Source organism: Camelus bactrianus, chromosome 18 (assembly GCF_048773025.1).
Source record: "Camelus bactrianus isolate YW-2024 breed Bactrian camel chromosome 18, ASM4877302v1, whole genome shotgun sequence".
In the NCBI taxonomy this organism is placed as follows: Eukaryota; Metazoa; Chordata; class Mammalia; order Artiodactyla; family Camelidae; genus Camelus; species Camelus bactrianus.
In genome coordinates this window covers 536242-551654 of record NC_133556.1, presented here as the reverse complement: position 1 = coordinate 551654, position 15413 = coordinate 536242, and the positions used below count along the sequence as shown (strand labels likewise).

Sequence of the window (15413 nt, the reverse complement as noted above, 5' to 3'; positions counted from 1 at the left end):
GAAAGGGGTGGGGGCTTCCGAGCCCAGGAGACCCATGGCTCAGCCTCCTGAATGCCTCCCTTGTCTTCCAGATCCAGACTGGGCCTCCTACACCCTGGGGGTGTTCATCTGCCTGAGCTGCTCCGGAATCCACCGGAACATCCCCCAGGTCAGCAAGGTGAAGTCGGTCCGCCTGGACGCCTGGGAGGAAGCCCAAGTGGAGGTAGCAGGGGCGGGGGCGTGGGGGGGGGGATGGGCTGGGCCACAGCAGCCAGAAGGTCCCTTCATCCCTGGGGCCCCGAGAAGGCTTGGGCTGGGGCGGCCTGAGACAGGATGGAGGCCCAGGGGCCGGCGTCTGGACCTCGGCCCTGCTGTGTGCCCCCCAGCCTGTGCGTCCGGCCCCAAGACTGACTCTTTCCCCGCTTCCCTTTGGGGCGGCTGCAGAGGGAATGAGTGAGAGCTGAGCTTGCCACGGGCAGCTCCTGCAGCTCTGGGCCCGCATCCCAGCACCTGGGACGTTCTGGCACCCAGGGGACCCCACATGGAGCAGCTCTGAAGGGGGACCTGCCCTCTCGTTTTTAGCGTTTTATTGCTAACTGTGTGGAGAGTCACAGAAGGTAACAAAAATTAGGCCCTTCCTTCATCCATCCATCTGTCCACTCACCCATCCAAACCTGACCCATGTTTCTCACACACTTGCTGTGGGAGTCCTGGCGAGTTGCTGGCCCCTGGGGAAGGCCTTGGGGCGGGGACACGCAAGTTGTAGACACACGGGCAGTGTGGCGCTGGGCAGGGGTGGCAGGCAGGGCCACACAGCCTGGCTGACTTGGAGAGGGAAGTGGGCAGAGTCCGGGGGACCAAGCGCCAGACAGGAACGTGGCCGTGGGGCCACCCAGGGGGGGCCTGAGCCCCGATGGAGGCTGTGGGGGGACGGGCAAGGCCCTGGCTGCTCGGATTCGTCTGCGGGGTCCGGGGGTCAGGGTGGTGGGGACGGCCCAGTGGGGCAGCCCAGTGTCTTGGATGGGGGCTGCTGTGGGGCTGGGGGGGTCCAAGGTTGGTGGCCCCAAGCTCACCACCGGGAGGTGACAGTTTGCTGCTCTCAGTGTACCTGGTGGCATCGGCCTCCCCGGGGAGCATATCAGAAATGCAGGGTCCTGGGCCCACCCGGGCCCGCTGCCGAGCCAGACTCTGCCCTGCAGGCCACCTGGCCGCGTCGAGCGCTCGCAGCGTGCGGCTGGAAACACACTCCACCTGTGGTCAGACGGCCCCTTGGTGCCGCCCGCGGAGGTTCTGGGGCTCAGGGCAGGAACGCTGTGCTGGGGGTGACGCCCTTTGTCGAGGGAGGGAGGGGGCCCAGACACGGGTGTGACCAGGAAACCTCTGGCTTCCACCTGCGAAGGCTCCTGAGAAAGTCCGCAGAGAGGCCGGGGCGGGTGGGTGCCAGTGGGGCGGGGGCCGGGGCGTGTGCCAACAGGGCCGGGGCTGGGGCGGGTGGGCCCTTCATTTCCTTTGTGTCCTCTGCACATCCTCCTGGTCACTACACAGAGGGCCATCTCCGGGGGCTGGAGGGGCCTGGCCTGTAGACCTCCACCCAAGGGAGAGGCTGGGTCGGGGGGAAGGGGTCTGCCACGGCCCCTGGGCTCCGGGCTGCCCTCAATCCGCCCCGAGGCCCAGGCATCTGGTCAGCCGGGAAGCCTGGGGCATAAACACGCCCGCCTCCCCCAGCTCAGCCCTGACTGTGGGTCCAGGCACCAGGGACTTCTTTCTGTCTTTCTTTCTGTTTCTTTTCATGGTTTTTCCCCGAATTTCTATTCTTCTGTAACATCTTCTTTAAAAAGCTTTGCTGAGATACAGCTCACACGCCGACCAGCCAGCTCACCCACTGCAGCACAGTTCAGCAGCTTCTGGTGCGTTCGCCGCGTTGTGCAACCGTCACCACAGTCAATTTTAGAACATTTCCGTCACTTGAGGAAGAACCCCAGCCCTCAGCTGCCACCCCGCCCCAGGCCGAGGCTGCCACGCATGGGCCTCCGAGTCAGATCTGACCACGAGTGGGGGCGGTGCTGAGGGCGTGGGCTTTCGTGTCCGGCTCCCTTGCTGACGGAGCATCGCCCTTCAGGCCCGCCTGCGCCGTCACCTGTGCCAGCCCCCCCACCTGGTACAAAGGCCCAGAACGTCCCCTGCCGACAGACCACATCCATCAGCGGGCAGACACGGGGCTGCACTCCGCCGCCACGTGCTCTGATCACCCAGCTCTGAAGGACGTGGCTGCGGGAGCCCCCCGGGAGGCCGCAGGGATGCCCCCACCCCCGGGTGCGCGTGCTTCACAGGACACAGGTGCCGCTCCGGGATCCCGGGTGGAGGGTCCCGGTCTCTCTCTCCAGCCCCTTGGCCCACACACAGGGGTCTGTCTTCCCACCGTGACCCCCGAGCCAGTGAGCAGCCTCGGATGCAGCATCGCCTGCAAGGGGGGTCACGGGAGCCTGCGTTCCTAGAAGGGGGTCCAGGGGCCCCCGTCGCTCCGTCTGTGCCTCCCCCACGCTCCCGCCCAGCTGCCTCCCTGTGTCCGTCCTTCGCCAGCGGAGCCGACTCAAACTTCCGGGTCGAGGGCTCACTGCGTTTTCCTGTCTTGAGAGGCGTCCGGCGCCTTGTGCGGCGTTTCAGCCCCTCTGCGAGCCCTCCACCTGAACCCTTGGCCGCATGGCTGTTGCCGGGATGTCAGCTGCTCCTGCCCCCCTAGGGTTTCGCGTCGGGGAACCGGGCCCTCGGGGACGCTGAGTGAAGGCGGCGTCTCTAGGTGACATGCCTTCTGATTCTGATCGTGGTGGGTTTGCAGTGGAAAGGTTTTCACTTTGAAGTAGTCAAATGTGTCAGCTTTGCCTTTGTGGCTTAGGGCCTGCAGCTCACCGAGACAGGCCTGCCCACCCCTAGGGTTGTTTTTACTCAGAACAGCTTTATTTCTGTAATTCACACACCGCACAGCTCACCCTTTAAAGTGCACAAGGCAGGGGTTTTCACGTAGTCACAGGCCGTGTGGCCTCCAACACGATCTAGTTTCTGAGTATTTTTACGTCCCGGAATGAGCCCCACGCCCACTGGCAGCCTCTCCCGGCCGCCGCCCAGCCCCGCAGAGTCGGCGCGTCTGCTTCGTGTCCCGACGGGCTTCCCAGTTCCACACGCTGCGCGTCCGTGGGGCCACGCACCTGTGCTTCTGCGGCCTCCGTTCACGGGGCGTCGTGCTGTCAGGACTCGCCCACGCTCCGTCCCTTTCGTGGCTGAGCCCTGTCCCTCGTGTGCCTGGGCTGCGCTGTGTCCGCTCGCCAGCTGGCGGGCGCCGGGCTGTCTTGTGTCCCCAGCACTGGGAGCAGGGCTGTGAGGGTCCTCGCGGGCGCGTTCGCCATGGGCGCCTGCGAGCAGAAGTGCCGGCTCTGTGGGAGCTCGTGTTTGACGTTTGCGAGTCTGCCGAGCTCTTCCCACGCCAGCTGCCCCTCCCGCCAGTGAAGCCCGGAGAGCCCCGTGTCTGCACGTCCTCGCCAGCATTTGCCGCTGCCTGTCTTTGGTGTTGGCCCTCCTGGAGGGCGCCGGGTCCTGTGGCCAGTGGTGCTGAGCGTCTTTTCATGGGCGTCATGGCCGTCTGTGCATCCGCTTTGGAGATGTGTCCGTTCCCATCCTTCACCCATTTAAAAAAATGGGTCGTCTTTGTCTTTTCGAGTGAGGAGTTTTTATTATCCAGAGTTCTTTTTATGCTCTGGACGCAAGTCCCTTGTCAGCACTTGCAAATGGTTGTTCTCATTCTTCGGGTTGTCTTTTGCCTTTCTTTTAAAAATACCTTAAAAATGCCCCCCAAACGCAGTTTGTATTCTTAAGGAGCTATGTGATGTTTTAATTACTGAGATAAAATTCATGTAACGAAAGTCACCATTTTAAAGTAAACAAGCCGGAGGCGAGAAGACACGACGAGGAAAAGTCTTCGCAGTAAACGGAGTCGGGAGACTGCACGGGCCACTCCTCGCACCAGCAAAATGAAATGAGGTCAAAACGGGTTAAAGACCTGAACGTGAGACCTGAAACCATAAGCCTCCTGGAAGAAAACACGCTGTGAGCTCTCTGACGTCGGCGTTCGCGGCCTCTTTGTGGATCTGTCTCCTCAGGCAGCAGCAACAAAAGCGACAACAGACAGGCAGGATCACATCAGACTGAAAGGCTTCTGCACAGAGAGGGGCGTCAGCAGCAGAAAGGGAAGGCCCCGCCGAGCGGGCGGGGGAGCGTGCAGACGGCGCGTCTGGCAAAGGGTCGGCGCCGCGGCGCACGAGGATCCCACGCAGCTGAGCGTTCAGGGAGGAAAATCAGGTTCAGAGTGGGCAGAGGACCCGAACAGACATTTTCCCAGAGCAGACACGACACACAAGTGGCCCACAGGCCCCTGAAAAGATGCTCAACGCCACGGATCGTCAGGGCGCTAACCAGAACCACGAAGAGATGTCACCGCACGGCTGCTGCTGGGAGTGCGAACGGTGCAGCCACAGTGGGAGACGGTACGGAGGAGCCTCTAAAAGTTAAAAACAGAGCTACCGTAAGGGCCAGCAACTGCACTTCCGGGTGTTTACTGGAGTCTTTTTAACCAAAAAGACATGGGCACCCCTGTGTTGACTGCAGAATTGCTTACAGCAGCCAGGGTGCAGAGACACGGAGCGCCCTCCCCTGGGTGTCTGCGTCGTATGCAGAGGGACGTTATTCAGCCATTTCAAAGCAAAATCTTGCCCTTTGCAACAGCGTGGGTGGACCTAGAGGGCACTGTGCCAAATGGAATCTGTCAGATGGAGAGAGACAAGACTGCAGGGTCTGTTACATGTGGATTCTGAAAACAAAACAAAACGAGCGTGAAAAACAGACTCCCAGAAACAGACAACAAACAGGCGGTTGCAGAGGGCAGGGGGGCGGGCACTGGAGACGCAGGTGAGGGAGACGGAGGCGCAGGCTCCGGGCGTCCGGGGGCGGGACTGTGTGCGGGGCTCGGCTCGCAGTGACTGGGCTGGCCGCGAGGCCACCGCGTGACGTGGAGCCGCCACGTCGTGCACCTGACCCCCGTGCTGCGTGCCCGCCGCGCTGCCGTGAACAAGCAAGCAAACACAGGACACACGTTCGCGGCGCTGTGCCACCGTCCCCTCTGGTTCCAGGGCACGAGTCTCGCCTCGGGAGACCCCGTCCCCGTTGGCAGTCACCGCCCCCCTTCTGGTGTCCTGCCTAAGAAACCGCCCGTCACCCAAAGTCATAAGGCTCGGCCTGCGGTTTCCCAAGGTTACTTTAGAAATTGTCCTGTGACTTTCACCTACCACGTTCATTGTTTAGCTTTGGAAACTGAGTCTTTGGTCCAGTTGGAGTTTGTTTTGCTGGAACGAGCACCCAGCTCCTCCTCTTCTCCGGTGGTTTCCCACTTCCTGCTGGCCGCCGGCCAGTGGACACGTCCCCCCGTCTGAGCTGTCACCGCCGCTGTCCACCAGCTGGCTCACCCGCGCACGTCTGTGTGGGCGGCACTGGACGCTGGGTCCTGTGAGGCCCGCTGAGTCTGCCCGCGGAGCCAGGCTCTCTGGGCAGCACCTGCTCTGTTCATAGCAGCATCGTAACAGGTTTTAAGATCCGGTAGGAAGGGTCTTCATTTTCAGAATTTTCCGGGATGTTTTTGCTTGTTAATTTTAAAATGAACTTTAGAATCATTGCTAGCTTAAAAAAATTCTATTCCCGGTTTTCCTTTTTGAGAATTGCTAAAAATAAACAAACATAAGGGGACATCTCCCTACGCAGGAATGTGGCCTGTCTTTGTCCAGTTTCTTCTGCTTCCCTCAGGAGCACGGAGCAGTTCCTGCGTGGATGCTGAGCACCTCTCACTAGGCGAATCTTAGGTGTGCCGTCCATTGTTCTGTCAGTGGGCCTTTCCTCTGAGCAGACTGGCGTTCTGTGTGCGAAAGCCGTTGCTTTAGAATTCTAAGTTGGTACCAGCCTTTTGCTGAAGCGTCTTATTGTTTGTGATTTTTCCCAGTCTATCCTCTGGGTTCTCCATGGCCACCATCTCATGGTCCTCAAAGTGCAGTGACTTTAGAGGGAAGGGTCAGAGCACAAGGAAGCCACCCTGGTTCCTGTCCCCGAGGCCCCTGTGGTCAGGCCCTGCTGCCCCCTGCACACTGTCAGCACACCAGCCAGGGTGCCTTCTCCCACGTGCCCAGCACGATGCACCGCAGGGCCTTTGCACGGGCTATTTCCTGGGACTCTCTCGCCACGCCCCACCCCGCCAGCCCCTCCAGAGGCTTCCCCACCCCCCGCACCCCCAAGGGTCACAGCTGGCAACCCCTTCCCCCATCTCTGCAGCCTGCCAGCCCTCTGGGGCTGAGTGTCGTCCAGGCTGGTCTGGGCCTCCCCGTGCCTGGCACACGTCACCTGCTCCCTAAATGCGGGTCAGTGGAGCCCAGACGCCCTCCCGAGGAGGGGCCCTTTCTGGACAGATGCCGGCCAGTCCACCCGCTGGGGAACGGCTCACATGGGTGGGGGTTCCTGTCCAGGTGGCCAAGCCAACCCGCAGGGTCTGGGATCTGCCGGCCCCGGGCTCCAGGCCCCTGACCCTCCTCTCTCCGCAGTTCATGGCCTCCCGTGGGAACGCCGTCGCCAGAGCCATGTTCCAGTCCAAAGTGCCCCCCTTCTACTACCGGCCCTCGGCCTCCGACTGCCAGTGAGTAACAATGGGGTTTTGTCAGGAACACTGGTAAACAGCCCGCGCACTCGGAGACAGCTCGGGGTGGCCTGCAGGCGGGCCTGGAGAGGCACCCACCTGGGGAGCCAGGGAGCGTGGACCCCGTGAGCTCCCGCTTGGCCATGGTTCTTGGTGTGGCGGGTGGTGGCTGCAGAGAGGGTGGGGGCAGACGTTCTGCAGGGAGCAGCTCCAGCCCCTGGGTCCCCTGGGCAGTGGGGGTCCCCGCCGGGGGGGCTGGGTGTGGGTGGCCCAGGCCGTCTGGGAGGAGGGTGCTGGGAGCCGCTGCTGTGTGCGGCCCACCCTGGCTCAGCGGGGCGGTCTGGGTCCCCTCTCCCATGTGACCCCAGCATCGGTGGCCAGCCGTTCTGGGCCTCAGGGTCTGTGTCTCCCCACCCCGTGGGCATCGCCTGGTGACAGTGACGCTGCGCTCCACTGGGTTCCCACTCCCAGCCCTCTCTGGGCGTCTCCTCATCCAGGCTGGACGACCTGCCCCCCGTGCCCCCCACCCCCGGCATGTCCCCGGGCTCTTCTGCCCACGTGCTCTTGCTTGGCCCTCAGTACCCCCACTCACATCTCAGCCCTGGGCCCCCTGACACCCCCGGACCCCGGCCTGGCTCCGTTTTGCCGCCTCCTCCCCGTGAGGACCCCTCCCTCACCCTCCCTCCCTCCCTCCTCGGGCCTCTCAGGGCTGGGGACGGGTGCAGACCCTTTTCCTCCTTGGGCCCCTGGGCTCCTCAGGAGGAGGGGACGGATGGCTGGAGTCTCTCTTCCTGGCGCCCAGCGCAGGGTGGCACCCTGCACGAGTCCAGAGGTTCTGGAAGTTGGGGTGGCACCTGGGGCGAGGCTTGGACCCCAGCCTGTGGGGGTGGCTGCCGGTGTCGGGCTCAGCAGTGGCGGGGACGTGCCCACCAGGCATCTCCGTATCCTTCCTGGGGGCTCCTGGATTCCCCACTGAGCACCCCCAGTGTCTGTCTCCTCCCTCAGCACCTCCAAACTTCCCTGGATCAGCCCCCCCGCACATCCCCGGCATCCCCACCCGCACCCCCGTGCCCCCGGAGCAGGACGTGCCGCATGGCCCCCCTGGGCTGGCTCAGCTGCAGCTGGAGGTGAAGGGCCCCAGCACCTTCCCACAGCCCCTCCCTTCTGAGGGCTCCTCCCAGCACTTCCCCTTTGCGCGTCAGGAGCGTAAGGATCCAGCCCACCTTCCTCCCCAGCCAGGGATGCACCGTGGCTGCGGCTGGCTGCGGGTCTCTGGGGCGAGGAGCTGGCCGGCCCTGCGCCCCCGGGCCCCCCGTCCCCGCAACACCTCGCTTCTGTTCGCTCTGCCCTGCCTCCTCCCGACTCACTCTGTCAACTCCACACCCCGGGGAGCCCGCCCAGCGGCACCTGGACCCCGGCTTTGTGCAGGCTTGTGCACTTCCAGTTCTGCTAGAGCCGGGGGTGGGGAGAGGGAGGCTGTTGTCCTGGCCCGGCTGCCGCAGGCGGAAGGGCTGGGAGGCGCGTCCAGGCACCAGGTGATGCCGGGGCCTTCCTTGCGTGTTGCCCCCACAGCTCACGCTCGCCACGTACCCGCGTCGGCGCGGGCCTTGGGTGTCTTCTCCTTGAGCTGCCTGGGATCCCACTCCACAGGTGGGGAGACCGAGGCTGGCCTCAGCTCCTGCATGCTGTGTCCGCCCTTCACCCCCCACGGGCAGACCTGCGGACCACCCGTACATGCCGAGGCGGCCCGCCGCTTGTCCTGGGCTCACAGGGAAGTCGGCGCCCCGCCCGCCAGCCCGCTCGGTGGCAGCTGCTCCTGAGACATGACCTTATCGCCACCGCAGGCTGCTCTGTGGTCTGGGCCGTTCACACGTGTGCATCCCCACCTGTCTGAGCGTGTGGTGAGGGGCAGGCCGGCCACAGGCTGTGTCCTGCTAGGCGCTCGGCTGGCTCCTTTGCGTCCTGGTCCCTGCAGTGCTCACGGACACTGCCCTGTCCCTTGCAGGCAGTGCGGTCAGGGCCTCCGGGGTGACCAGGCGTCCCCGTGCCGTGGGAGTGTGCTCTGAAGCCCAAGCAGGCCCTGCCTTCCAGAAGCTTCCACTGGGTGCAGGTTCACAGGAGCCAAGCCCTCCTCGTCCCCACACGCAGTAGGTGCTCAGGTCAGGCAGGTCTGCCTGGGACAAGCGGCAAGGCCCCGGAGGGTGAGGATGCAGGGCAGGGGGGTCCTGGGGGAAGCTCGTTGCTGGGCTGGCAGCAACAGGGAAGCCTAACCAGGCAGCCTGAGACCAGGGAGGGGCGGGGCTGACGTGCAGCCACAGAGGCGGGGTGCGGGTGCTCGTGTGGGCTGCAGGGTGCAGCCTCTCAGCTGTGCACATGTAGGACAGGGGCTCAGCAGCCTCCCTGGGGCAAAGCCCGGTGGCCTCAGTTTCCCCGGCTGTGACGCGGGCGTCATGAGGATGAAATGAGGTGCAGAGTCAGGGGCCGGAGAGTGGCCCAGAGCGAGTGCTCTGGACAGGGCGGTCCCCCGCCCACGTCTGGAGCTTGGAGCCCTCCAGACCCGAGACTCGGAGGCCAGGCCCCCAGCCCCTTCCTGTGTCACCCAGTGCCAACGTTCGACCCTGACGTAGGGAGGGAGGTGGTGCCGGCTCCCCTCAGCTTGACCTCTGATGGAGGCCGGCCCCCTCTGCTTCCTGTGTGCCTTCCTGGCAGCAGGCCCCTGTGGGTGCCCCTCTCTCGGCAGCAGGAGAAGTTCCAGAGTCCAGGCCCCGGGGCCCCCAGCGGGCAGAGTCCCTGCTGAAGAGGGCTCTGTGCGAGCTTCCAGGCCGGCAGCTGAGACAGCAGAAATTCAGGGTCTCCAGTCTGGGCCAGCAGCCAGGATCACAGTGTGCCGGGTGGGCCCTCCTGAGGCCGACTTCTCCCTGTGTCCTCTCGCGGTTGTCCGCGGAAGTATCCAGGTGTCCCCTTTGCACAAGGGCACTGGTCAGACCGGTTAGGGCCCACCCTGCTCCAGGACGACCTCATCTTAACTCACGGACCTGCACCTGTCCTGCTTCCAGACAAGGGTGGACCTGAGGTCTCGCAGGTTAGGACCACGGCAGACATTTCTGGGGGGTGGGGACACAGCTTGACCCATAACAGCCTCAGAAGTCCGCAGGTGAGATGCCGGGGGTCTGGGTTTGCTCGAGGCGGGGCAGCTGGAGGCCAGGACGTGGGTCTAGGGGCTGGCACAAGGGTGGAGTCTGCGCTGTTTCCCTGGGGGCCGTCTGAATGACCTGCTCACCAGGCAGAAGGGGAGCCGAGCCGAGCCGGTCGCCTCCCCAGGGGCAAAGCCTCCGCAGGGGCAAAGCCTCCGCAGGGGCAAAGCCTCCCCAGGGGCAAAGCCTCCGCAGGGGCAAAGCCTCCCCAGGGGCAAAGCCTCCCCAGGGGCAAAGCCTCCGCAGGGGCAAAGCCTCCCCAGGGGCAAAGCCCAGCCCCCGATCTCCAGGCAGGGTGTCCTAGAGCCCTGACTCGGGCGGGGCTGACCACCAGGTGGGGACAGTGTTGGGAACTGCAGTCAGACGCCGGGCGGCAGGCAGGTGAACCAGGAGGCGGGCCCGCTCTCACCACGCGGCTCACTGGCCGGCTGGTCATCCACTGGTCATCTCGGCAGGCGTGGCCCCCCAACGTGGGGCCGGGTGCACGGTGGCGGGCAGCGTGGGAGGCGGGCCACACGTGGAGGAGGGGGTCGGCCGCGCCCTGGCACCCGTCCAGCACACGTCCCAGCTCGCAGTGCCCACCTTGAGCCCTGGGGCCCAGGGCTGAGAAACCTGGCTCCCCTGAAACAGGACCCATCCTGGGTGGCAGGCCCCCCAGATCATCTCTGTGGTCATAGCTTGGGGTATTGTGGTCACCCCCTTCAATGTCAGTTTCCCCTGATGTAGGAGGCTGGGCGAGGGGTCTCGGGAGGCCAGGGCCCCTCGTGTGGCAGGGCCAGCCCAGGCTCCTTGGCCGTCTCGGGCCCGGGTGACCAAGTGATTCGGGCCAGCTCTGCTGAGCAGGGTGGGGACTCCCCCTGCCAGTGCCTGCAGCCAGGGCTTCCTGCTGCTGCTTCTGGAAGCCTCCATGCCAGGCCCAGGAGACCCCTATGTGTGGGCGTGAGCCCTCGAGTCAGTGTCCTTGCCGAGGCAGTGGCCAGGGACCTCATGGGTCCCCTACCTAGTGGGGTGGGGACAAGCCCACAGCATGGCTGTGGGCAGATGTGGCTGCATCTCAGGCTGGGCTTCAGGGCCCCGCAGCTCTGAGAGGCCAGGTGTGCAATCCTCCTGTTACAGAGGAGGGGGGCTGCAGGCGGGGCCCGAGTCCCCAGCGTCATGCAGCTCGGCCCCTGTGGGGGCTGGGTGGCATCGTCCAAAGGACAGGCCACGTCCTGACCCCAGGACCCACGAGGGGCCCCTATTTGGAAGCGAGGTCTTTGCAGAGGAAGGGAAGGGTCTCGAATTAGATCACACTGGGTTGGGGTGAGCGTGAAATCCAGTGGCCAGTGTCCTCATAAGAGAGGAGCGGGGGACAGACAGATGCTGGGGGGAGGCTTCCTGAAGACAGATGCAGACAGAGGGGGTGCGGCCACGCCCCAGGAACTGCCCCCTGGCGGCTGGAGGCCTGGAGCAGCCTCTTCCAGACTGTCCAGGAGGAACCAACCCTGCAGCACCCGGACTTGGAGGTCTGGCCGCCAGACTCTGGGAGCACGAATCTCTGTTATCTTAGGACGCCTGGTTTAGGGTCATTTGTTCTGGCAGCCCCGGGACCCTCACGCAGAGCCGCAGGGCCGGGGCGCCCCAAGCCCAGCTGAGGGTGCGGCTGCAGGCGGGGGAGCTGGCTCTGGGGCCCAGCGAAAGGCCAGAGGCCCCCTGTTTGTTCTGTTCTGTGTAACTGACTGGAGGTGGAGGAAACTGCAGGCTGGGGGACGAGCCGGGCCGCCCCCGCCCCCTGCGCGGTCCCAGGACGGACAGCCTCTCCGAAGGGCGGTGGGGTGCACACCTCTGCGAGGCACCGTTCAAGTTTCTGTGCGTCAGAGGCAGAAGTGCAGGCTGAGGTGGCCTCTGGGGACGGGACTCTCGCCACAGCAGCCAACAAGGCAGCAGGGGTGCGTGAGGCGGTGAGACTGATTAGTAAACATTTAAAAATTCAAAGCTGGTGGCCCTTCAGCCCTGCCTTCTGCACGTCCCCACCACGTCTAGGGGCAGCTCTTACAGGTCTCGCAGCCCCGCAGCCAGGCTGGGACTGTCCCGACCCCTCTCTCGTCTCTCTCCAGGCTCCTGCGGGAGCAGTGGATCCGGGCCAAGTACGAACGGCAGGAGTTCACCCACCCCGAGAGGCAGGAGCCGTACTCCGCAGGTGAGGGTGCACGTTGTCCATCTGTCCGCCTGCGCTGTCTCTGTGTCTGTCTCTCGGTCCACCGCCCCCTGAGCTGGAGCAGGGTCATTAGGAAGCTGGACGACTCCCTGAGGGTTCTGACCTGGCACCCAGGGTCCCCGCGGCTGCTCACAGATCAGCCCTGACCCGGGGTGGGGGCCCGGGGGGACCTGCCGGCTGCGGCTGGTTGGGGCGGCGCCTCCACCCTGGGACGGCCTGTGGGGCAGGCAAGAGGGGTGTGGACAGGCCTGGGGCCCAGGTGGGGGGCAGAGGGTGGAGGCAGCCCCAAAGTCTGGTGGGCCAGGCCCCCGGGGCTCTTAGCACCAGGGGGTGATCAGATGGAGGTGGCTCTGTCTGTCCGCAGGGGTGGCCGCTTCATCCCTCCAAGGGAGCAGCTGGTCCCCAGGTTCCTGGGCTGCGAGGCCGGCGGGGGGGGGGGGGTCAGCATGCAGCCCCCGCTTCTGCACCGCAGGCCGCTCCATGTCCCTCTCCTCCCGAGCCCTCACGGTGGCCCGGGGCTGGCGTGTGGCCTTGATTCAGTCACTGTCCCCTCCAGAGAGTGGCCTCCCCGTCTGCTGATGGTCCCCCACGTGGCAGGGGGGGAGGTCGCGGGCGTCTGGGCCTGCTCAGCGCTGGGACATGCACGCACCGTGCTGCTCGCGAGCCGTGGGAGGCTCGACCCAGAGCCTCTGTCTCCCAGGCACATCTCACCAATGACATACGCTGTGTGGCCTCATTTCAGAGGCAGGAGCAGGATTTTGTGTCTGTTCCTGCGTCAGGACCTCTGGTTGTGAGTGACAGAATTCAAGCCCAGTTGGACTGGAGAAAACTGGGACGTGGGTTGGCTCACACCGTTGGGCTGGCTGCAGGCACAGCTTGGCCTAGGGGTCGGCCAGTGCCGTCGGAACTTGGCTCCGGGGTTTCTGCCTCTTGGGGTGGCTCTAACCCTCCGGGTGGCGGCTGCGCTGCGGCAGGTCCAGACTTTCCATCCCCGTGCCTTCAGGTTCTGAGAGAAAAGGGTGACTTTCACAGAAGTGTCAGAGGAAGTCTCAGCTCTGGTCCTGAGAGATCAGGGGTGTGTGTGCCCCCGTCTTGGTGGCCGGGAGACGTGTGCCTGCCCGCCTGCCCTGGGGTCCTCCCAGGGAAGCGGGAGGTGTGTAGGCAGCACGGCCATCATCTTCCTGTCACGGTATGTGGGGAGGGTGGGGTCTGCAGGCGTGCTGGGGTGTCGGGTCACGAGCCAGGCTCCTCACAGCTTGGGAGGTGGCGGCCCCACGGCCGGCCCAGAGGTCCCTCGATGCCACCACCATTCCTCCCGTGAACCGTCCCCAAAGCCTGGGGAGTAAATGGAGGGCACCGGGCCAGAGTGGGGGGATGGCGGCGGGGGCCTGTAGGCACGCGCAGTGGGACTGAGCAGGTGGCATTTGAAGGCTGCAGCTTCTCTGTCAGATCCTCAGGGCCACGGAGGAGCAAAGGCTCGCATCCCACCTGTGGAGGACAGCCCTGTTGTCACCTGGACAGGTGCAGGGTCGTGCAGGGGGCCATCGGTGGTGTGTTGGGGGCAGCAGCAGGCCGGCCCCTTACAGGATGGCGTAGGGAGGCGGACAGGCTCAGCTGGGCCCAGGGACCTCCGTGCAGGGTGCAGGCCCTGTGGGGGCTGCTGGGGCCCTGCCTCTCAGACCCCTGCCCTGCTGAGCGCTCTGCCGGATAGAGGGGCCCAGCCCCCCCCCCAGATCTCCTCCTGCCCACTCCTCCTCCCACCCCTTTTCCCCCCCGACCCCGGCCCCAGTGTCCAGGGCAGATGGAGCACGTCCCCCCCCCCCGCCTGGCCCGCCGTCCCTCTCTGAGCCCTGCCCTTAGGAGCACGGGGGTTCCCGTGGGCCCTTCCCGCCCTGCCTGCCCCCGGGGCTTGCCACAGGAGAACTTTCTCACGGCGGGGGATGACACATCTCTGGTCACCGAGAATGCAGAAGTGCGGGCGGGGCCAGGAGGAGGGGGAACGCGGGCTCAGGAAGGGCCGGCTCTGAGGCGGGGTGTGAGGTGCGATGTGGCCTGGGGAGCGAGCGGCTCAGAGGGCCCTCGGTTGCAGGGTTGGGGAGCCTGCCGGGCAGCTGGGGTCCCAGGGGCTGGAAGTGGGCAGCTTGGTCACCACTGTGGGGGCGCCGATGGGGCAGGGGTCCCTCCCATCGCGGCCCCTACTGGGGCCTCGGACGAGCCCAGCCCCTGACTGACCACACTCAGGGCGTCCCCGGACCTGGACAGTGTGGGCCATGGGGGATGGTGCTGGAGGAGTCTGCCCCCAGGTCCACGCGAAGGAAGGGGCTGAACTGATGACGGGGGCGAGGGGGTCGGACAGGGGTCCTGCTAGTCAGCGTGGAGGGGGCAGTGACACCGTGTGGACAAGACCCGATGGGTGCACGCTGGTGGGGAGCCAGGGCCGCACGGTCCCCGAGTGTCGGCAAACAGGACGGTGGCTGCAGTGGAGGAACCAGGGTCCGTGTCACCACCAGGACGCGGACTTCACCTCTGAGGGTCTCTCTCTCTCTCTCTCTTTTGGAAGGAGTAATTAGGTTTGTTTGCTTGTTTGTTTGTTTACTTACTTACTTACGGAGGTGCTGGGGCTGGAGCCCAGGACCCTGTGCGTGCTAGGCACGCGCTCCACCACTGAGCTGCACCCAAAATGCATAAGCTCAACTCAGAAGGCAGCAGACAAGCCATCTGAGGGGCGGGGCAGGAGGGCCGGCCGGCCCCTCCTGGAGTGGCCGGTTGTGACCACAGGTGGACAGGAAGCTGTTGAGAGCGTGGGGGGTCAGGGAGGGGACGCGGGCCCTTCAGGACAGGCGGTGGTGTCCTTGGTGGTGACAGTTACAGTGAGATCGCGGGTGTGGCAGCCAGGGGTGCCATGTGGCTGACAGCGTGGGAGGTGTGGGGTTCCCGAGGGACCCTAGACGGAGGGGAGGTGCCAGCCTGGCGCCCCCCCCCAACGCCTGCACCCTGCACTTCCGCCCTCGGCCAGGGTCATGGGTGTGTGGGAGGCACCTGAACCTTCCCGGAGATAGTGAGACAGATACCGGGGCACCTCCCACCTGCCCCCCACAGCTCCGGGCCCACTGGGGTGACCCTGGGGAACAGCTGCCTCTGGCTGCACCCCCAGCCGTCCACGCCTTGTACCAGAGCCTCAATGGCTGCCTTTCAGAGGCCGACAATGGCCCCTGTTGTCAGAGGGCTGGCTGCCCCCAGGCACCCAGACTCAGCACTTCCTGCAGGGGCTTTGCCCCGCCACGGAGAGTGGGGCCCTGGGGGGCAGGTGGGTGAATGACAG

General features: G+C 65.0%; 2 protein-coding genes across 3 annotated transcripts in view; both read left to right on the top strand.

Moving 5' to 3' along the window:
- Window positions 1-202, top strand: part of COX19 (cytochrome c oxidase assembly factor COX19) — a 43834-nt gene extending 43632 nt beyond the window's left edge. The window contains exon 4 of the mRNA XM_074345501.1: window positions 72-202. The gene's annotated coding sequence lies outside the window, so the exon portion shown is untranslated. The remainder of the gene's footprint in view (window positions 1-71) is intronic.
- ADAP1 (ArfGAP with dual PH domains 1) overlaps window positions 1-15413 on the top strand; it is a 58579-nt gene that overhangs the window by 23845 nt on the left and 19321 nt on the right. Inside the window, exons 2-4 of one of the 2 annotated variants that reach the window (XM_074345479.1) lie at window positions 72-202; window positions 6609-6700; window positions 11991-12073. In XM_074345479.1, the coding sequence (XP_074201580.1) occupies window positions 72-202; window positions 6609-6700; window positions 11991-12073 (306 nt within the window). Of the gene's footprint in view, window positions 1-71; window positions 203-6608; window positions 6701-11495; window positions 11823-11990; window positions 12074-15413 lie in introns of those variants that run through there. The other variant, XM_074345480.1, reaches the window with a different exon arrangement.